The sequence below is a fragment of the Solanum pennellii genome, chromosome 9 (genome assembly GCF_001406875.1).
Source record: "Solanum pennellii chromosome 9, SPENNV200".
Classification (NCBI taxonomy): Eukaryota; Viridiplantae; Streptophyta; class Magnoliopsida; order Solanales; family Solanaceae; genus Solanum; species Solanum pennellii.
Window position 1 is genome coordinate 54,386,027 of NC_028645.1, and position 24,095 is coordinate 54,410,121.

The 24,095-nt window shown below is 31.9% G+C and overlaps 1 protein-coding gene across 1 annotated transcript; it reads right to left on the bottom strand.

Annotated features, from left to right (window-relative positions):
• Nucleotides 1-16,775: 16,775 nt before the first annotated feature.
• On the bottom strand, nucleotides 16,776-19,287 carry LOC107029674. Its single transcript, XM_015231109.2, has 4 exons — nucleotides 19,013-19,287; nucleotides 18,691-18,912; nucleotides 18,017-18,214; nucleotides 16,776-17,125 (listed from the first exon to the last, which is right to left on the bottom strand). Exons 1-4 carry the CDS (start codon nucleotides 19,016-19,018, stop codon nucleotides 17,072-17,074), a joined length of 480 nt encoding a protein of 159 aa, XP_015086595.1. The 5' UTR covers nucleotides 19,019-19,287; the 3' UTR covers nucleotides 16,776-17,071.
• Nucleotides 19,288-24,095: the final 4,808 nt, after the last annotated feature.

Sequence of the window (24,095 nt, forward strand, 5' to 3'; positions counted from 1 at the left end):
TTCCTTCAACATGTCTATCAAAAGACTTGCGGTAAAGCTTTTGTGAAAGGGTCTGCCACGTTCTCATATGCAATCTTCGCCACCATCACATCTCCTCTCTGTACTATGTCGCGAATCAAATGGTATTTTCGCTCAATGTGTTTTGCCTTATTTTGACTTTGTGGTTCCTTTGGATTTGCAACCGCTCCACTATTATCATAAAACATTGTAAGGGGCATTTCTATTACAGGAACAAACGCCAAGTCTTTCAAAAAGTTTATTGAGCTACAGTGCCTCCTTAGATGCCTCAGAGGATGCTACATATTTGACTTCCATGGTAGAATCAGCAACACAAGTTTCTTTGATGATTCTCCAAACAATGGCTCCACCTCCCAAAGTAAAAAAATTTCCTGAGGTCGACTTTCTAGATTCCATATCAGACTGAAAATCTGTGTCTGTGTATCCTATGTTCACCAACTCATTCGAATGATAAACTAGGATGTAATCCCTAGTCCTTTTTAGGTACTTGATTATATGCTTAACTGTTGTCCAGTGTTCTCGTCCAGGATTAGATTGATAACCATGCCTACAACAAAACAAGTATCAGGTCTAGTGCATAGTATCACATACATGAGATTTCCTATAGCGGATGTATAAGGAATTGTCTTCATGCTTTCTATTTCCTCATCTGTCTTAGGAGATTGATCCTTAGATGTAGAAATTCCATGTCTGAAAGGAAGAAAACCTTTCTTTGAATCATGTATGCTAAACTTGGTAAGAATTGTATCAATATAAAAAACTTGAGATAAACCTAACACCCTTTTCTTCCAATCACGTAGAACCTTGATCTTAAGGATGTGAGCAGCTTCTCCCAAATCCCTCGTATCAAAATTAGCGGACAGTCATTCCTTAACTGAATTCATCAAGCCCACATAACTTCCTATGAGCAAGATATCATCTACATATAATACCAAAAACACTGCTTTATCCTCATTCCACTTTTTGTACACACAAGACTCATCAAGACATTGATCAAAACCAAAAGTCTTGACTGCATTGTCAAACCAAGTGTTCTATTCCCTATAAGCTTGCTTTAATCCATAAATGGATCTTTTAAGCTTGCACAACATGTGTTTTTTCCTTTTTCTATGAAACTGTCCGGTTGTCGCATAAATATGCTTTCATCAAGACTTCCATTAAGGAAAGTTGTCTTGACATCTATTTGCCAAATTTAATAATAAATGAGAAGCAATGGATAAGAGAATTATAATAGAATTAAGCATGACTACTGGAAAAAAAGTTTCCTAATAATTGATCCCTTCTTTATGAGTAAACCCTTTTGCAACAAGTCTAGCTTTGTAAGTTTGCACTTTTCCATCTACTCCTCTCTTTTTCATATAGATACACTTGCATCTAATGGGTTTGACTCCATCTACAGGTGGTTCTACAAGATCCCAGACTTTATTAGAGTACATGGACGCCATTTCTGATTTCATAGCAACAATGCTTCGTCGTAATTCACAGGTTCAGTATTCGACTCTTTAGGGATTCTGTCAAAAGACCTTCCCAAGAGTTCATACCGAAGTGATTTTATTATCTCTCTCCCACTACGGAGATACACTACAGTTGCAGGGGCATGTTCAGAGAGATTTACATTATTATGATCTTGTGGTGGAACCACATCATTTTTAGGATCTTGAGTGTCCATGTTATGTTCAGCGCCTTGTCGTGCATAAATATCAAAAACTTCTTCCTCTAATACAATGTGCTCATTATTAATCTCACTACCTTGATGCAATGAATTTTCAAGATCTTGTACTTGTGGAATTATATGTTTGTTAACATCACTCCCACTACTATAATGCAATGATATGTTAACTATAACATGTGGGGTTTGAATTTGATTTTCATTATTTTTACTAGACTGAGTTGTTATATCTTTGCTTAGTTCATGTAAAACTAGTTTACTTCTAGGAATATAGTTTATTAAAAAAACCATTTCCAGAAACTTGGCATTGGTAGTCACAATGACCCTCTTTTCGTTAGGATTATAAAACATACCACCTTTTGTTCCTTTAGGGTATCCAATAAAAATACATACTTCTGTTTTAGGTTCTAATTTTTCTTTCTTCCCTTTTAGCACATGTGTTGGATATCCCAAACTCAAATATGTTTCAAACTAGGTTTGTGCCCAGTCCATAGTTCAATGGGTGTCAAGCAAACAAATTTAGAAGGAACTAAGTTCAGAATGTAATTTGCAGTTTCTAAGGCATATCCCTAAAATGAATAAGGCAAATCAGAGTAACTCATCATTGATATAACTATTTCTAGAAGAGTTTTGTTTCCTCTTTCTGCTACACCTTTTTGTTGTGGCGTTCTGGGTGCAGACATTTGAGATGTAATTCCTTGTTCTGATAAGAACTAATAAACTCATTAGAGAGGTATTCGCCACCACGATCAGATCGCAATGACTTGATATATATTCCATGTCGTTTCTCCGTTTCAGCCTTAAACTCTTTGAATTTCTCAAAGCATTCAAAATTATGGTGCAACAAATAAATGTATCCATATTTTGAGTAGTCATCAATGAAAGTCATGAAGTACTCATACCCACATTTCGCTTGAATGTTCATCGGGCCACATAAATCAGAATGAATTAACCCTAGTTTATCATTGACTCTATTTCCTTTTGAGGGGAAAGGTCTCTTACTCATTTTTCCTTCTAAACAAGATTCACATGCTGGTAGTGCCTCCATTTTTAATGAACTAAAGGTCCATCTCGAATCAACCTTGAAATCATATCTAGATTTATATGACATAGACGCAAGTGCCATAGATAAGTCTCATTAAAATCAGAGGAACACTTTCTTTTACTTGATAGGTTAACATTATTCAATTTTATGGTTTATTGTAATTTTAGAGAGACATTAATAGTAAAAAGATTATCAATCAATGTACCAACAGAGAGAAGATGTTTATTATAGCTAATAACACAACTGTTATCACAAAAACTAACATCATAACCATCTCTCAAAACTTTAAAAATTGAAAGTAAATTTCTTCTAACACCAGGTGCAGATAGAACGTCTTTTAAAATTAAAACTCTATCACTACCAAATGAAAAAAAATAATATTTCCTAATGCTAAAACTGGACCTGCTGAACCATCCGCTTTAAAAACACTAACTTCACCTCTAATTAGCTTGTGCCTTTCTTGAAACCCCTGAAAAGTAGTGTAGATATGGTCAGTGGATCCTGAATCTGGACACCAAGAAGTGGTAGAAACAACCACTAAAAATGTTTCAACGACAAGTGAAAGTGAGTTATCTGGATTGTTTTTCTTCTTGGCTAAGAAAACCGGACAATGTGCCTTGCAATGGTCTGACATCTTGCAATGAAAACACTTGTCCTTAGACTTTTTCACGCCCCCAGTTAAAGGTGCAATTGTCTTAGCTTTGTGAGCCTTTTTGTTCTTCTGTTCACCTTACAGTTTAGAAGTAGAACCTTTATCAACATTTAGTGCCATAGATGGTGCCTTTTTTTACAAGGGTCTCTTCCACCTTCAGCTCGTTCAACAATTGTGTCAAAGATAGACACATCTTATTCATATTATAATTTAGGCAAACTTGTTGAAAAGAAGAGACTGCAATATCATCTCAACTTGGGAGTCATTGTTAATTTCAACCCCAAGACCTGTAGTTCATTCAGAAGACCTATCATCTTCAGAAGATGGTCTCTTACAGGAGTGCCTTCAACCATCTTAGTGTTCATGAGTGTTCTCATGGAAGTCTGCTTAGTTGATCGACCCTAGTCTCCAAACATTTGTTTGAGATTCTCCAGAATTTAAAAAGCAGACAACATAGCTTGATGTTGATGTTGCAAAATATTTGACATTGTAGCCATAATGTAACATCGCCCCATCTCGTCAGCTTTGCTCCATTTCTGATAAGCTAACTTATCCTTATCACTAAACTGTTCATTTGGTTTCAATGGACATTCAGCATGAAGCACAAACTAATATTCATTAGCAGTTAACACGATGTCGAGATTTCTCCTCCAGTCAATATAGTTAGAACCCTCTAGTTTGTTTTGACCCAAATTAGTACTAATGAAATTAAAAGGAGACATGTTGAATCTGAGATTGAAGAAATAGTTACAATAGATCAATAAAACAGTCATATAACATTGAATATTTACATTCAAACTCATCATATACATATACATTATGCATCTTGGATAGCCAATCATTTGGATCGGAGAACTATTCATACAATATACATATATAATGATTGTTTAATCCTCGATAAATTTATACAGACCTAACTTAGTTGGAGAGTCTACTGTTAGTTCAAGTCAAGTGAAAATCCTCTATTTACATTGGTCCAATTATATATTACTCAGTTTAGGAGAGTTAATACGAATTATCAAACTAGCGATTAAATACGTAGTGACTTGTATAAAATTCTTCCGATGGGAAGGAAGGTCTAAACCAACACATAAACTTAATACTTCATTACTATTTAATCTTGATAATTAAAGAAAAGAATTCTCATCACCATTTTGTTTTCTTCCAAATTTTATACCAAATTTCCAGAAAGAAAATATGCAACAAAAACAAATTCCATTTCATACAACATAGTCTCATACTCATATTGTCAAAACTCTTGCGGTAAAAAATTACATGTTAATGTCGCCAAAAAATTTTCAATGATTCACGGATAATTCTTTTCCAATCTATGTGTGAAAGTGCTTACTGTCTTATCAATAAAAGTTCCACTCAACATGGATATATAAACTATAAAACAATGAAATTATAAATTTCCTGACCTGTAGCTTAGCCGCCACATGTATCTCTAAAACTTTGTTCTTTTGATTTAATAGTTTATCAATTAAAGAATACCACATACAAGAAAATCACAATAAGGAAATTCACGTGAGACCAAGAAACACACATCAACCAATACTTGATATACTTTCTGTTAGTTCATAAGGAAACAAGAAAACTGTACCAATATGAAAAAAAAGTAAAGCAATACTCACAAAAACTACCGCCTCAACCTTATGTACAATTTTTTTGCTTGAGTAATAAAAAAGAAACAACCAACAGTATCATTATGAAAAACAATTCCAGGCGACACAATACATGAGATAAAAAATAAAAAATTTCATCACGTCAAAAGCAGCCGCCACTCACGAAAAAAATTACATCCCATACTAATTATTTTCTCTTAGAATCAAGCTAAACCACAAATTAAGAGACAAATTGATCTCGCATAATTTGCTCATATACATATTTTAGGTTATCTATAAAGATGCAAGCATGCTCTGATACCAATTGTTAGAAAATAACATACACAACTGAAGCATCCCAGAATCATACATCTTGCATGAATATAGACAACAATCACAAATACGCATCACATACAAAGTATGCTGAAAAATAACTTACAGTTGCCTTTTGAAGCGTGTGCAAATTTCTTGAAGTAAGTCATACTCCAACTCTACAGTCTTCTACAGTGATCCCAATTAAGAATTGTACTCTCTCAATACTTGGGTGGGAAAGTATTGTATAGAATACTGAATTAATTCTTTATAGTTCAAAAGAATTCCTACTTATAGAGATATCTTCCAAGTCCAAAGAGAATTCATTTTCTTTCAAGAAACACATGTTTTCTTCTTTTTCAAGAAAAAACACGTTTCTTTTTTCTTTTTACTAGAAAATAGGATTCTGAGTTCTAGTTAAATTGTGCACTGGAGGGAGCACATAATTTATTACTGAGGCTTCCTATTATGGAAATAAATTACAAATCATTCCACTAAAAAATTGTAATTGCACTCCTCTATTTATTTCGAACTTCACCATTAAACACTTATGTAATTTCCCATGTTAATATTACCGATACTAATCAATAGATATATTAAATTACAAATGAATTTAATTTAATGATTAATTCCTTTTGAGCAATAGTTAACTTATTTCATGTGCCAGATTCATAAATCTACCGGTCGGGTTTACACATTAAAACTTATAAGCTTCTTACAAAAAGGAGTATCGTCAATCTCTATACTGAGACATGGATTCCATCAACTAACTAATTATTTCACCTATATATACTATTATCATCCAATCTATCAGGCATATTGACCCATCTCGGAATCTCACCTTTTAATAAATCAAAACAATAATTAATGTATACATTTCAGATCATAATCATTATATCAAGTTACGAGTATAAGTACATTTAACAGGTTAGAGAATGTGTTTTTATCGGTCAATCTAAAACATCTATCTTTGCTCAGTCACATTCAATACATACCAAATGCACTGGCACGAGAAGTTAGAACTATACCATTCTCATAATCAAGATAAATTACGTTTAATCTCGTGCTACAATCTTTCAGATGATTTTGTCCATATTTTAATCTATGATTGTGAACATTACTTTTAACTTATAAGAACTGATGATTTAATCTTCTGTGTATAAGCTTAAACTCTATACACCAAATCATCTACTGCATAAGTTAAGGACACATATATGACAATTGATCTATTTAATTTAACACTCTATTGAGTTGAATAAATGAGTAAACAATTGTTCAATAATATTACTATATCAAAACGCATGTTAATAGTATATCCTAACAAAATCATGATAATCATATACACTGACATATTATTCAAAATCATCATAATTCATGAAAAATCTAATAATTTGAGACATGCATGTGAAAATAACAAAGTTATGATCATGAAAATAGTTGCATGATATTAGTTCATGATAATGTCATTGAAGATATTGAATTATAATCAATTCATGCAATTGAATATCAATCATGAAGAAAAAAGTTGAAATTCAATAAGAACTCATGAAGATCACATAAATCCTAGTTTTGGGAAAATTATAATTTGAGAAATTGAGGTTTTGTTTGAGGCTCAATAGGTGAAGAAGAACCCACTAATAAAATTCTCACATACCTTGAATGAAACCATAGCGCTTGAATCTTAGACGGAAGACCTAAAGCTAAATCTCTAGTTTTTGACTTGAGATAAAACTTGGGAGAGAAGAAATTGAATTTGGGGAATGAGAGTGAATGAGGAGATTACGATCATTTATACCCATTTAGATTAGCTCAAGTGATATGATAGAGTTATTAACAAGTGAGGAAAGTTCAAAATAACCCTCATTAAAAATCGTTAGATTTCATCTAGGGACACTTTTCACGGATCGTAGAAAAATCCACGAACTGTGAAAGAGGTGTGTAGAAGTCAGGGTAATTTTTTGATTTCTGAAGTTTGACTCTACGGACCAATATGTAAGACCCCCAAAATGAGTTAGGGTGTCTAGAGTCTAACATGTTTGTCTTAAGTTATAAGGTCCTAAAATGTCGATAATATGGTTTAGAGGCAGTGTGTAAAGTTTAAGGTGATATGGAAGTCAAACGTCAAGGGACGACCAAGACGTTCGACGACTAGTCGCCTATGTGCCTCATGTGTCTATACGTGCTTATATGTGTATGTCATGAGATTAAGAAGTCTTAAAATGATTTATAATTATGTTTAATGTTAGTATATGGAGTTTCGTGAAGTTTGGAGGTCAAACGTCCAAGAACGTCTAAGACGTTCGAAAGTTAGCCCTTCAGACGTTCATGTGTGTCTTGATGGGGCCTTGCATGTTTGGACGAGTTGTGAGCATTTATTTTGGGTGAAACTTATGTGGAATATCTGAGACTTTTTAAGGGGTTATATTTAGGTTGGAAACTTTGGGGTACGACTTCTAAAGGGCCCCACAAAAGGGCCCACAAGAAGGACCCAAGGCTGGTCGAGACAATGCCTGAGCAGTGTCAATCGACTGAACCAAACGATGGCCCATTGGTGAGGTCTCGTCGATGGAAAACTTATCCTGGTCAAGTCTCAACCAAAAAACAGGCCAAGGTCCAATTGAAGGAAACCACAGACGGCCAGTCGATTGACCAACGGCCAGTCGATGGTAATCTGTCGATGGTGGCCTGCAACACTGCCTTGCGACTATTTTATTTAAGGGGTGAATGGGAAATTCACCTGATGTACTAAGCTGACTCTAATTGATTAATTTAAATATTTTTGGGTATATATAAGGGATCAAACACGTGAACAATCCATTCCCAATCCCTTCTCACGAAATAACCATTCCCTCCAAAACCAATTCTCCCTAGAAACCTCCATTGTTGTTGAAGCTCAAGAAAAGCTTGTAGATGGGATTATCATGGTTTTTTAACCAATTTTTAAAGGTTTTCAACTAGACAAAGGTATGGTGATGCTTCATCTCTAAGTAACCTTTCACTTGGAGAGTTCTTCTCAATGTTTTCAAAGAAGGTTTATGATCAAATCTCCTCTTCTTCAATCTAACCTTGAGTTCTTTCTAAAAATGTTTTAAATGGTTAAATCATGATGAATTGATGTTAATGTATTGGTTTGAACGTTATTTTAATCCAATTGCATAATGAACCCATGTTCCTTCTCTAAATCGATTTAGCCCTTGCATGGGCATGGTGATCATAACTTGTTATCGATTGAATTGTGATTCTATTACGTTCAAATGGTTATATCTAGTGTTGTTTACGTGAATTGGTGTTGAATTTATGATGAAGAATCCATGTGGATCAATGTATGAAGGTTTGAACATGCCTAGCCTAATTATCAATGTGATCACTGTAATATGGACCTTTTAAGGTATAAAAGTGGAAATCGATTATGTTGTGGTTCTTGTAGCTACTTCCCTAGGTTAATAAGTTGGTTGAATTTCGAATATAAAAATGGTATGATCAAAGTAAAGAAGGCTTGGTATTAATTGGTCTATGTGCTCTTAAGCTATTAAGTAGTAACTTATGATCATTGTAATGTTGGTCTTTAATTGTATAAAAGTGGATTTAAAGTATGATAATATGCTTAGGTATACTGTATAGAATGTGTATTGATGATGAATTAAGTGACATGGACCAATGCATGATAGTTTGAATAGGATAAACCAAAGCAATTTCCTCTTCCATGAATTCCTAATATGAAGCATGTTCTTAGTGATCTCGAGCTTATCGGCAATAGTAGTAGGATCTCATCTAGGCTATGATTTCCTTAGTTGCTGCCTTAAATGAGTGATAATGATACAAGATGATTGATGAATTAAACTAGGGAAGTTACTTGATGACCTATAACTCTCTATTTCTATTATGGATGTGATGCCTTGTATTATGCTATAGTATGATCTTGTAGGGACTTGTACATGGTTTCTTTTATGATTAAAGTGCATATAGCTACTTCCCTATAAATTAATTGTTGATAAACAAGGTGTATTGATCAATGATGATCAAAGGGTGAGAAATTGGTAAGAATGCTTATCTCCTCTACTTTTCTGATAGTATTGTAGTTGATGAAGCCTTGTATGTCATTATGTGGTATGGTCCACTTATGGTGGAGGTGTTTACTTTATTTCATTATATATGTGTTGACCATGGCCTTGAAGTCAAATTGATGAATACATGAGTGTGTGGTTATGATGATGATACTATGTGAAGTTTATGCCTACTTTCTTATTCTAGTTGTGATCTACGTTGTATGGCTATTGTATAAGCATGTTTATATCCATGTTAGGGTAAAGTATAGGTGCTGCCATTGATGATTTAAATTTTTTAATAATCTCTTACCTATGTACCCCTATGTGAATGTATGAATAGCACAAGTTAGGAGTCTTAAGTGTAATATGAAGTTGACTTGTCTCCTATGCTATTGTGTGTTGTGTGTTCTATGCTTGAAAGAGTATTATGGTCTAAGAGGGTGGCAGCCTCAAGGTGTTGTTGATATCCATTATGTGATCATGTTGACCAATGTACACACACACTCACTTTACATGCATGTTACAAGTAGTATAAGTCATGGTGTCTAAATGAAAGGTAGTTCTCATATTCACTAGTGTCTACTACTATGCATGTTAAGCTTATGTCTATGAAAGTATGATATGTGTTTCCTTAACTAGTATGACTTGATAGGTGTACTAGTGTGGGCAAGGGTATGAGACCTTGTCTATGCATTGCACATGTGTACCTTGATAGAATAGTTTCTAGGTTTGGTTTCTATGAACATGAAAAAGAATGTATGGGCATGTTATGAATATGGCTTATATCATATGATGAAGCATGAATGTTCATAGTGTATTAGAGGGAATGAAAGGATTGCTCATATAGTTATGCCTATGGACTCATGCATTGATATATGAACATGTGTGACCTAAATGTGTTGTGTGAAAGGTTTGCTCACATATATGTATACACTCACACACATGAATGATGATCTAGTTTATAGAGGAGCCTTGAAAGGTGTGTTCAAGAGTATCCCAAACTAGATAGGTTCTTGAATATGCTATAAGCATATGAGAAATGAATGTCCTAAGCCTATGTTTTATGAATTAATGTAATAAAGGCTTTTCAATAAAGGGGAACTTAGCTTAGCACCGAGTGAACTTGACATTAAGAGGTGTTGACTTCCCTTGGAGGAAGATTCACCATTTGTTCCTTAAAGAGTGTTGACTTCCCTTTGAGGAATACTCACTTATGGATTCACATGAGGTGGTGACTTCTCTTTGAGGAAGGTTCACCCATGTTTTCTCATGAGAGGAGGCCCCAATTTGCCAAATGGCATGTAGAGGGATTATACCTATCTCTTACTTACATAAACTATGCTTGTCACATAGGATCTATCAAAGTGAATTCACTTAGGATGCTAGTATGTATGTTAATGTTCTATCTTGGCTAGGTCAAGACACCTTCCATTGGTTTAAGGCTCTACAGCACCAAATTCTATGTTTAGCACCCATTGTATTAGTGTCGGTTAAGGCTATAGTTTTCCTAAAGTGAAATGGACAATGGAAGTAAATAACTAGGATCCTAACTAGGATTACTTAAGGGAGGTTACTTAGTATAGGTGGAAGTAATGAACCCATCTAGATAATGCACAAGTAGCTCCTTAGGAAGTCCTAGGAAGGTAACCTAATGTGTATGATTATGAGTATGTCTTTATGCATGGCATGGTAGTACTTGTCTACTTGTTATGAAGATGTGCATGGTATGAGTGTATATGATGTGACCTTATCTTTATATGCACTATATAGGTCTAAATGACTATATGATGAAGGTCTTGTATTGACATGAATGAAGTTGTCTTCACTTACTTGTTGATGTATGAATTGGATGGTAAGGCTTGTGGTCTTATGATAGGTTTACTAAGTATATGTGAGGTTATGGGGCTTCACATATACATTGCACTAGTAGACTTAGAGTAGGATTATGACTAAGGTCTTATAATGCATTGATGTGAAGTGAAGTTAGTATATGTACAAGTTGAAGGTAGCCTACTGTAATGGTCCTACGATATTGGCTTAAATATGTCTTTCTTGTACTATACTTCTATGATGGTATGTGTTGCCTTGTGTAGATTGTATCTGTTGGTTTCCTTGTGGCCTTAAGGTGATGCATTGCACCAAGTATCACTAGAGGATTACTTGGGAGGGTAATGTATAAAATGAAGGAATGTTCACTATAAAGTAGGAATAGCTCACTGTAATGTGGCTTGAAAATGTAATAAATTCTATATGTGATCTTATGAAATGTTTGACCTTTGAATATGTTTATATGAAGTATGTGATATAAATGCTATTGGATAAAGGTTTTAAAAAGATTCACTCAAAAAGGCATGATGTAAGATTTTAAAAAAATGTCCCTTTTAAATGCATGTTTTTGCATGGTTGTCATACTTAGTACATCCTTGTACTAATCCCATTCTTCTCTATTTTTTAAACAAAGTGTAGGTTATGGATGCTTAGAGGATGCCTATATGATTGAGGAGCTTGATATGTAATTTCCAAGCTCAAGGAAAGGAATCCTTAAGTCTAAGGATTTCGTATGTTAAGTCTTTATTGTAAAGTGTATAAATTTATACTTATCTTTTATGTCTTATGGGTCGTGTCCCTGATGTACTCTAATGTTGTTGAGTCTAAGACGACAAAGAGGCTTAAGGTCTAAATAGGTATTATGACTTATGTTATATNTATATATATATATATATATATATATATATATATTAAAGTTTCTAGCATATGATGTGCTATGAAAAGTTTTAAATTTTCCGCTAAATTTACCATGACAATGCGATGATAATAACTATGGGCTTGTATAAGACCTCCGAGAGGTCAAGTACGTCATGTTACTTCTAAAGGGTGCTCCCCCGATGTGACACAATCTATGATCCATAAAGATTTCTACGGCCCATCCTAGCAATTCATTGAAGTCAGAGATTTCTCTAAATTTTTCAAGTTTCAAGACTTTAGTCTACGGACAAGTTTACTATCCATAAATCCTTCAATGTCCCCTAAATTCCACTCGTCCTGTTCAAGTTCCAAAATTTCAACTCTCTAAACTTTCGATTGACGAGTAGGTTTACAGTCCATGAAAAATTATACAAACCGTAAAAGGCTCTAGTAAACCTAAAACCTAAAACTCTACTTCTGAAGTCCAATCCACGGTCACAGAGGCGGACCCACATGATATTATGGGGGTGCACGTGTATCCATTAACTTTCGAAAAAGTTATGTATATCAAAGTTGTGAACTGGTGCTTTGTAGCAATGGTATAAGCTAACATTCCACCCAAATGACTAGGGTTCAATCCGAAGTAGATCTTCTTTTATAACTCTTTTTAGATTAATACTGGTGCACTCGGATTTTTCAAATCCTAGGTTCGCCTGTGTGACCATGGATGACATCTACAATCTGTGAAATCCTTGTACGGCCTGTAAATATTTTCCATAAAAGCCAAATTCTGTGGACTTACATAATTCTTTAGCATTTTCCGCTGTTACAGTGAGAAATTGATCTGAGTTGTAGCCACTATTTGTGCCAACAAAATTAATTTTGTGTTCTCAACTAAAGTTAAAGAAGAAAAATGATATGCGTATATTGGTGTTAATAGATCTTTTTAGTTTTATGAATGATAAAATTCTTTTTTTACTAAACTCACAACTAAAAATATTGACATTATTTGACTTAATATGCAAATTGATATTCAGATCAATGATTCTTATAATATTATGAGAAAAAAGTTAAAATTTTTATTTGAGTTAGATAAAGTGTTAACAAAGTGATGTTTGTGAAAAGAAATTTATGATCATGATTTATTTGTGCTTGATGTTTATCAAATTATGGAAATAGATATACATTAATATTGAATTTGATATGTTTTTGTTAAATATTGTCTATACTTGGATGTTGTTGGTTTTTGGTTCATGTTATTCTAGAATACTCAAAATAAACTGTTTAAGTTATAGTTTTGAATTTCACTATATCTTATCATGTGGTTCATGTGTAAATATCCCATGATATATTTTAATGATATTGTTGTATACTATCAATACATGAAACTATTTTTCTGTGTTGATTTTTTCTTGTTTTAACATTAACGGAAAACAGAAGAAGGAATTAAGGGATTATATGTTGGGTAGGCATGGATATTTTAATTTCATTTTGAATTATAGAAAAGGTTCAAGTAGTATGGATTTTTTTGGTGTCTAGTATTTTGAAGAAGGGTTATAAAATTGCAAGTATTCTCTCTGAAAGGTTAATCATAAATTGTGAAAAAAGTTATCTACCATTATAAAATTTCAAAAGTATAGAGGCCGGTGACTTGTTAAAGTTATGTTGCTTGCTTTTGAAATGGAAGAAAAAAGGATTGTATTATATTTATGATTGGATGGTTATTAGTATGTTAAAAATAAGTGTTGCATATAAATTGTGTTTATTAATAATAAAATGATGTGAGTGGGAAAACTGATAATTAAACATTGTGGTGATGAGAAAAAAAATGAATTCAGTGAAGAATATTGTTTTCTTTTATATAGAGCGAGTATATTATCATACCAGTGTTGTTGAAAGTGATTTTTGAAATGATAATTTCAAATAGGACAATTTTTTTTATAATAACGATTTAGACTTGTCTTGTAAAAATATAATGTTGATTTTTGATGCATTATTTTGGAAAAGGGGCATTGATAATATATGAGAAGTACCATAATTTTGATACTAAATTAGTGGATTTTTTGTGGCACTAAAGGGGTACAATGATGTAAAATGAATTTCAAAAGTCATTGATGGATATGTGTCTATCCTTAACAGTGTCATAAGATGAAAATAGCTAAGTTTTTGATTAGGAGTAGACTGAGAAAATTTGGAAATAATTGTGCATCTAGCCACATATATAACATTATCACACCAAATTAAATTTGTCCATGATTTGTTTCACAAACAGATCCAACACTATGTCGCTCCATACCTAACTTTTACTTTTATTTATCAAGAATGAATGCGTCTAGAAAATAAAATTCTCACTAATAAATACTTTTTCAGGTTATATCCAAAAAGTATTGGTGCCTTAGAGAGACAGAGAGATGATGCATATCAGAGGAAAAGAAAGACATATTAGTGTATTAAGTTTTCGTTATTAGCAAAATTAAAAAAAAAATCGGACCACAAAAATTTATTGTATTCCATTCTTTTTGACCATTTCATATATAACATTGTAGAGATTATTTATTGCTTACAATTTTCTTCTCCTTTTATTTATCATTGCTTTACATTAGACACTTGTATTTATTGAAAGAGGTCGGTGTTTCCACCTCTACTCTTCTTTTAGAGAAGAAAGAAAGAAACCAACTTTAGTAAAAGACGAGATGGTCAACACTTCTTTTTCTTTTCTTGATCAAGACTTGTAATTGACCATACTCACACAAGTTAGCTACCTAGTTTTGGAATGCAAGCTCATTCACCATTAAAAACTATTCTCTTTATTTTTATTTATTTGTCTATTTTTAGTTAACATATATAAAAAGTAGATAATATTTGTTCCGTCCGAAAATGTTTGTCATATTGTACTTATTAAAAGTCAATTTGACTAATTTTCAAAGATAAATTAGATCACATTTATTCGATATTTTAAACAAAAATAAGATATTCTAAAATTATATGAAAAGTACTATACATTACAATGTTTTGCATATTTATATGATGAAAAAATGCATCTTAAAATGTTAAGTCAAAGTTTTTATAGTTTGATTCTAAAAATAGAAATCATGACAAACAATACCGGACGGAGGGAGTAATTGTTATAGTGAGTTATCGCTATTAATTTATAGAATTCTAAAATCAATTTATTCATTAAAGACGTTCTATCTTTTTTCAAAACATCAGGTAAAAATTATTATCTTTTCTTGATTTGTTTGACAAGTAAAAAGTCAAAATGAACAAGTAAAAAAGGAATCAAGGGAGTATTTATTACTGCTTCTATCCAACAATAACTATTCACCATTGACTTGATGCACCCCTTAAAAAATACTAATAAATAAAAAAGGAACCAAGCGATTATTCATTACTCCTCCTGTCCAATAATAATTGTCCATAATTGACTTGATACATCCCTTAAAAAATAATAAATAATAAAAGTAGTATTACTATATTGTCCTTTAACTTTATTAAATTTAATTTGAGAAATGTATTAAATGAATAGTAATTAATAGCAAGGTAAAATAAATATGAAAGGTGAAATTATTTCTTAATTTTTTAAATTAAATAAATATTATTGAACAACTATTTTTAATATAGTGAACAACTATTATTGGAGGAATGAAGTAACAACGACGCTACTTAATTGGTGCAATTTACAAGTATATATATGGTTATAACCTTGTGTATGGAAATGTAATTAGTGGTTGACATTTAAAAGGTAACGCACAATTAGCAGATTGCTACTCTTGACTAGTTGCAGTCAATTAAAGTCATAGCACAAGACAAAAACATAAAAGAATTAAAGAAACAAAAACCAGAGGACACATGCTAAGCAGCATAATGAAAACACGAGGGCGCTTTCACTTTTTCCGCTTAAAAGTATTTTCTTTTGCTTTTTAATTAATAGGATAATGTAAAAGTATCCTCTTAAATTTATGTCCAAAATCTTAGAGATATATTTATATTATTTTAACGTTCTATTATTTTCTGAATTATTTTTTTAATAATTTTCTATTCTTTTTGGTCTACGTGGCACTATCTTGTGGGTCCAACGCTGGTTGACTTTTTTTCCAAGCTAGTGCCACATAGGTCGAAAAGCGATAGAGAATTACTTATAAAATAAGTCCAGGGGGTAATAGGACCTTAGTATAGTATAAGTGTGTCTCTGTGATTTCGGGCATAGATTGAGGGGGTACTTGTGCATTTTCCTTAATAAATACTATTTATTTTATCTGATATTTTTTCAATTTTAAGATTCAAACAATTTTATTTTTCATAGTAGATTTTTCATAGTTTTTGGGCTATCAATTATTGTGATTTATATTATTTTTTTCGTAGTTTACAAATATATAAATTTCATTTTAAAAAAATGAAAAATCATAAAATTTCAATCACATTTAAATTATTTGACTCTCGAAAAACGGAAAAATATAACACATATTGAAGTAGAAGGAATACTTTATTACCAACATAACCTTCCATTAGATTTTTTTTATAAAAAAAATTAACCTTACCTTGCCCTATTTATCTCACTTTATATGACATTCGTTTCTTTTTATCCATCCCAATTTATAATTAAAAGTATTTTAATTTTAAAATTTAGTTTTTACTTTTAATAAAATAATTTACTATCACACAGATATTTAAGGATTATTTTAATTTTTTTTCTTCTTCTAAATACCGTATCAAATCAAAACATGACATAGTCTACATTCTTTAATTTAAGGAAGCAAAACAGAAGTGCATTAGCTAGCAGAGCAATTGAGACGAAAATACTTCCAAAGGGAAACATACTAGCAATAGAATAGAGAAGGAATTCTCTTAATGTTGACCATCCTAAGCTAATGATGGATATTTGTTTTCTTGGGCTGGCATAATCTCTGAGTTTATAAGCCAATTTAGTGCTAAAACCCCAAGAAAATACTCCAAACACTAAATTAATATTAGACACATAGCAACTATTAATACGATACTACTAGTCCTATATAATGTTGACAATCTTGTGTTATTTGAGGATCAAGAAGCACAAGTTGGCAGCAAGCAGCTCGAAAAGAATCTCCTAACACCTTTCTGCAACAAGTCACCAAAAGTACAAAAACCTAAAAGTTAGCCACAAGAAATTCTGAAGGTATTACTCTGACTGTTCACTTTTACCCATCATTTTTGATATAATAAAAACAGAGATATTTATTTTTTACATATATTATGCCTCTACTATTAAATACTAATTTTATATTATTTCAAAATCTCATACTAAATATTAATTAATAATATGATAGTGTAGTAAATTTTATATCAATAATAACTTCTTAAATACATGTGTCATGTAAATATAAATGGAAGGACTAGTTTTTTGAAAAAGGCCTTTAAGGTATCACATTGAGTCATTGATGTAGTAAAATGACAATATCTGCTAGCGCCTTTGGATTTATTAAAAAAAATTGGGTATCCATAATTAATGGCACAAATTTCGAAGCGTTTCCCAGAGATTTTTGATTTCCACATCTAGAACACAAACGAAAAAAAAATAAATAGAAAAAATACAAAATACAAAAGAGTAAGGTGATGACTTTCCCTTTGTAGGTAATAGGAGGAGGACCAAGCACAGTGGTTATAGAATGATAAATAAATTTATTTTAGTAAGTTTTTGGGTTTGAATTGTTTTTATTAGGAAATACATTTACCTCCAAGAAATCATTTTCCGTTGAGAGCCTAAATTAAGTAAAAACTTAACATCTGTATGGAATACATAGTCTAGGATCAGTAACGTAAGATCTAGTCCTATTCGTTTGTTATCTTCTCATTGAATTTCCGTTTGATTTGATGTCATCAAATTTAAGTTAATAAAAAAGACTTGCATTTTTAAATAAAAATTATGTCAAATATATTTTATAATTTTGTAACTTTAAAGAAAAAAATTAAAATTTTGCGTCTAAAGAAGAAAGAGAGAAAATGGATTACCCTTGCAGGCTTATAGTGGAGCAATTGAGGGGAAATCTTGTAGAGATCTTCATCTACTGCTTTGGATGCTCTTATAGGTGGAGATGGTGGAACAATACTTACGTCCTTTTTCTCTTCATCATATTCATATTCACAATTGCACACCACCCACCTCTCCTTTCTTGCTTTTCCAACTCCATCACTAATAATTGATTTTCTCTGTAAAACAAAATAATCCTTCTCACTTCACTTTACTTTATTACTAGTAACCGTAACCATTTAGCACTAGGTCATTTAATTGCTTATATAAAAGTAATTAAATATAGAACAAAAAGGTTATGCTTTCATTAAGATTCATAGACTGGGCTCTGTACATTCTCAAAACATTAATGGAGTATTTAATATAGACTTGCGTGCGAACTGTGAAGTAGCAAAACCAAAATCATTTAATGTTCAACCCTCCATTTAATTTATTTACAAATAAAAAAAAGAATTCCCTCTTTAATAATTACGGAGTATTATGCAAGTACTCAGTAAATGACAATAGAGGTTCGATTAAAAAGAAAAAAAATACTACTCCATTGATACCCCTCTACTTCAGTAAATTATTGAGCATTTTAAAAATTTAAAATAAGTAGAAATTTGAATATTGAAATTTTTATTGTCATTTGATATGGACTAGAAATAATATTTACCTTACGACGAGGAACGACGATCATGGCCGGAGTGAGGATATCATTCTGGTATAGATCTCCGGCGACATACAAATCACGGTCATCAGAGTAGCTGTATCTGAGCAACCCAACTTTTTTAGCAGATTCAAAGCACTGAGTGAAAGGAATTGGAAAATCATTGTTACAGTCCCAGCTACCAAATGCTGGAATGTGGCTCCTATTCATCAAGTAATAATTGCTCCCCTACACCCCCAAAAAAAAACAGAAGAAATCAGAATAAAATGCAGTGAACCAAAACAAAGCAAAAAAAAAAAAAACAAGTTAACTATGAGTGGTTACTTACATCCATTTTGGGGGAATATTGGAGATTGACCTTACAATGGACTCCTCAGAGAGTTCAAAGTTAGAGTTTATTAAATCAAAAAGGACTATGTGACAATTTATGAAAAAGGGAAAGTCTATGTTGGTTCAGTGGGGTTTATAAAGGCAAAAGAATCAGTAAGGATTCAAAGAGATATGAAGTTGTAGAATACAGGAAAAGGAAAAAAAGAAAAAAGGTGAGAACAGAGAAAGCAAAAGCCCCACGTATCCAAAACTGTGACAACAGGGGCCGAGAGGCAGCATTTTCTCCATTTCATTATATATGAATTAGTTAGATTTTATGTCAAATTCAAATTGTAAATTTTTTTATCTGAAATAAGTAATAAATATTTGTGTGAGTATAAATTATTTTTTATCACCATAAATAAAAATTTCAAAGTTAAATTATTATATAATATAGAAATATTCTTTTATGGAATAAATAAAAAAGAATAATATATTCTTTGTTTCTAATTACTTATTCATTTTTTGAATTAACACACCTATTAACAAAGCAATTGTTAATTTAGTAAGTTTATCATATTACTCCTATTAATTATTAATTGGATTGATTAAAAATTTAAACTTTCAAGAAATATTACCTTTTAAAAAATAACTGAGGGGTTATTTATGCTTACTTGATTTATCAAAATATACAATATAATTAGGGACAATGATAAAAAGAAATTAACAGACACAACAAATATAAAATTACCCTCAACCCACCTTAATAAATGTAGTTTGCTCTGCGGTGTTCACAAACTTTTCTCGTGAAAAAGTAATACTTGTCAAAATTTTATGAGCTTGTTTGAAAAGGGACAATGTAATTGGAATGTAGTGTAATTTGGTATAGGAAAATTTCTCTTTTGATTGTCCTAATTATTTGTTTTTTTTTAATTAATTATTTTAAAAAAATATGGAATTTTTTAAAAAATTTAAATTTTATAATTTTAATTTATCTATTTATAATTAATAAGGATAAAATGATAAATCTATTATGTCAATCAATATTTACTTAACAGACGTATCAATTCAAAAGTTGATAAATAATAAAAAGTAGATCAATATGTGGTAGACCAAGTAATTGCTTTATAAAGAGGAATCGAGTATAATTTGAAGGATAGTACATAATTGCACTCTTCAATTCTCAACCTTTACTTTCTCATGTTATTTTATTCAAATTTTCTATTATCTATTTTTTTTTATTAGCATAATTTTTTTAGTATTTTAATTTTTAAATTAAAGTAGAATTCATTGTTGAATAAGTTATAAACTTACCTTTTTCTTTTTCTTTTAAATCATACTTATGTACATTATGTTGAAGTTTGACATAAGAGTACTATGTTAAATTTCTTTGTTTTGAATCTACAACAAATGTTATATTTCTAGTTTCATGTATTTTAGTAGTATTGACTTGATATATCACACGCAAGTCAATTATTTTTGTAGTTAGACTTGATAGTTTTTTTCCAAATATATTCTATTTTTATGACATTATATTTATAATGTTAACATTTTTTTCAAACATGCATTTCATGATGTTCATAGAAATCTTGTACTTTTATTTTTATGGATAATTTGATTAAAATATATTAATTTTAAAAAACATTACTTAACTATTTATATAATATTAATTAAGAGCATAAATTTGCAATACTTGTCTTCCTCAGCTTTCTTGACTAGTCTTTGTGAAGGGTGGATGAGGTTTAGGCATAGGAATTACTCCATCTGTTTCACAAAGAATGATCTGGTTTGACTTGACACGTAGCTTAAGAAAATAAAGAAGACTTTTAAATCTTATGGTTCTAAATTAAAGTTATGTCAATAGTACAAAATTGTCCTTTAATCTTGTGGCCTTAAACATGTCACGTGGAAAGCTGAAATTAAAATTTAGAAAAAAAAAGACGTCATTCTTTTTTAAACATACTAAAAAAGAAAGGAATCATTCTTTTTTAAACTGAAAGAGTATATTTAAGTAACTTCCTGCCCCACCCGGCCACCCCCCACCCCACCTCGATCGAATCTTTTAGTTCCCCCACATGTTCATCTTTGATGATTTGAAGTTCCTTTAGGGTTTTCACAATTATTGGTATTGGAGAATCTATGATTTATTTGATTATTTTCATGCACTTCCCATCATTTTTAGGATTTTAAATTTCATTGCTTGGAAGTGTAACTTTTTGGCATGGATTTAAGGATGAGAAAATCTAATCCAACTACTGCTCAATTTTCTTAATGGATGTAACATGTGATTCTACTTTCTGATTCATGCCCGATAGATTATTGTATAGTTCCTTGATATTATTATCGAATGAGTCAAACCATTTCATCATTGTGGTCATCATGTCTTCATTGCTTGCTAACTGGGATTCTCTATCTCTATTGTCTGGTGGGACATATGCACCACTCCTTTGTTTTTGTTATTATCTCTCCTTGTCCAGCGACCTTTTCTTGTTTTGGCCCGATCTTGGACATTGTACCCATTTTGGTTGTTGTCACTGATATAATGGCCATCTCGATTAAATTTCTTATCTCAGCTGTAGTTTTGACCTTGATTTTCTTGACCTTGGCACCAAGTGCCCTGATTGGAAGTTTGAGCGTTAGTCCATAAACTCCTCATTTGATCATTCACATAATAAGCACCCTTCTTATAACCATAATCATCATCTGTTGGTGCTCTACCATGGTAATTGACTACATTGACTCTTTCTGAATGTCAAGTTAACCTCTATTTGCAACTATGCAAATTCTCGGACCATCTCATCGTGTCCTCACATAAAATTTTGGTTTGCGCTTACTAAAAAAGTGCTCCTTAAGGTTTCTGTATCCCCATGGTGTATTTGTTTTTGCAACCCAATCAAGTTTTTCCTTTTCTTCCTCAAAAGTATTTGTCATGAATGATCCACTAGTAATAGTGAATTGTCATCCATTGCTCTATAGAAGATCTCAAGAAGTGACTGGTGGTCTATTATGTGGTTTGGCACACTTCGCAAACACCTTGTAAATCTTTTTCATGCAACACTTATCGACTCTCCATGTTCTTTTTGAAAATTGTTGATTTTATCCTTTAGCTTCAAATTCTTAGCAATGAGAAATATTTTTCTCGACGAACTTCAATCCGGGTGACAATGGAGGTACCACGATAGTACCCATAGTCCCAATAACATTATGATCGACCACATAGCTATTCCAAACACCAAACTCTAGTCTCCGCCTGGGTGGAGGTTGATTTTCCCCCATCAATTGGTTGTTTCGATTGTTCTCTTATAGGCACATTGGGAGAGATTCCGGTTATTATTATCTTCTTCCATTCTGACTCGTTCTGCGTTTCATTCTACATTTTGATGGCCACTGTCGTTAACCATAAGCCAAAGAGCTCTTTGAATTTTAGGATTGGACAGAAAAAAGGGAATGACTTGACTCCATATATTTGATATACATTAACTTATATTAACACAAATAAAAAGAAAATCACTAATCAGGAAATAATGACTAATAGTCAAACAACACAATTAGTCTAAGTCAAAAGCCTTATTCCCTTGAAGTGACGTCAAAATTTGATATGCCCGTATTACACTTCAAAAAGAAGTATAAAACGGTCGTAACAAAGGATAGGTTAATCTCATGAGGAATGAGTTTCAAACTTTACTTAATTGTGATTACTTGCACTTTTAGTCGGGTTACTTCTGTAAAAAAAAGGGTGTGTGTGTGGGGGGGGGGGTATGCAACAAATATTTATTGGAGTGATTGCAAGTTACAAATATCAAAGTAAGAAAAATTTATGTTTGTAAGAATCAATAGAATGTGAACGTATGGTATACGTGTTCCCATGAATCCTTAACTCAGTAAAACTTATAGTAGTTATCTTATCTAGTGTCTAGCATGAAAGATCGGTAAGTTAGATATCACCTACGTGGTTGGTCCCCTAAATTAGTGAATTTCACCATGCAATTTGGTCTGTCTACGGGTGTATCTTTTACTAATCCTTATCCTTGATCCTAAATTATCCATCCCTTGGTTGTTCAAGCTATTAGACGGGGTTGATAGCTTCAAATCTCCATGGTACAATTTTTTTTATCAATTCGTTGTCCCCTTTCTCTGGAGAGTAGGAAAAAAGCGAGTTCTAACATTGTGCACTTTTAGAATGCAATCAAAATAAAAAGAAAACAATACATGCGTGAACTGAATCCAAGAATTACTAGTTATTCGGTCTATATTGTTAATTCTTCATGGTTCCCACAACCCTACTTGTGCAATAGCTACTTGATACATCCAAACCAACACTTCAAATGAGAAGTATAAACAGTCATTGTCAATTTACAGAATTCAATTAGAATTGAGGTGGATCCCACAAAGAATTTTGTTTCACTATCGTGTTTATTCAAATGTTGTTATTATCTCTGAAACAAATAACAATGAAAGTAAATTCGGTTTGATTGAAATGTTCTAACTGCCAAAATTTGAATTCAAAATCCAGATTCACAAGTAACAGACTACTTTGTTATAATGTTGATTCAGTTACTTAAGAGAAACTAGGGTTGCGTTCACCATAACTTTAGTTCTAGTGTTCTCCCCTACTTTGAGTTTCAAGCAAATAATTGTTTACAAAATCTTTGCAAGTTAAATTTATCTAACGCTTCTTAGTCTAATTAGATGTTGATTACTCATGTTCTCTTGACCTTAGAGTGTTATCATCATTAAACTTCACTTGAAGTGATGTGATGTTAAAGATCTTTTCTCTCGAACTCAAGCTTTGACGCCAAGTTGTTAATTTAATTCTACTTTTTCCTAACTAGTATCTTTCACTCGAACAAATACCAAATACATGCTCGTCTAATGTGTGCACTTACTAGACTAAAATGATATTGATAGCTAAGAACTACAAAGTAAACACGGACTGCCTTTTACTCTTTTTACGGAATCAAAAATAGATTATCGTCATAGATCCCACAACCCAGTCATGGTATTTAAACACTCATGCTTTCATATAAACATTCGGTAATTAGGGATGAAAACATATTGAGAACAACTTATGAAAACAGATAACAAATCAACATTGACTTTGA

Coding starts and splice junctions, on each gene's coding strand:
- LOC107029674 (XM_015231109.2), bottom strand. Junction 18,215..18,690: donor TCGTCGTTCCTCGTCGTAAG/GTAAATATTATT, acceptor TTTGTTTTACAG/AGAAAATCAATTATTAGTGA. Junction 17,126..18,016: donor TCCACTATAAGCCTGCAAGG/GTAATCCATTTT, acceptor GACTTGTTGCAG/AAAGGTGTTAGGAGATTCTT.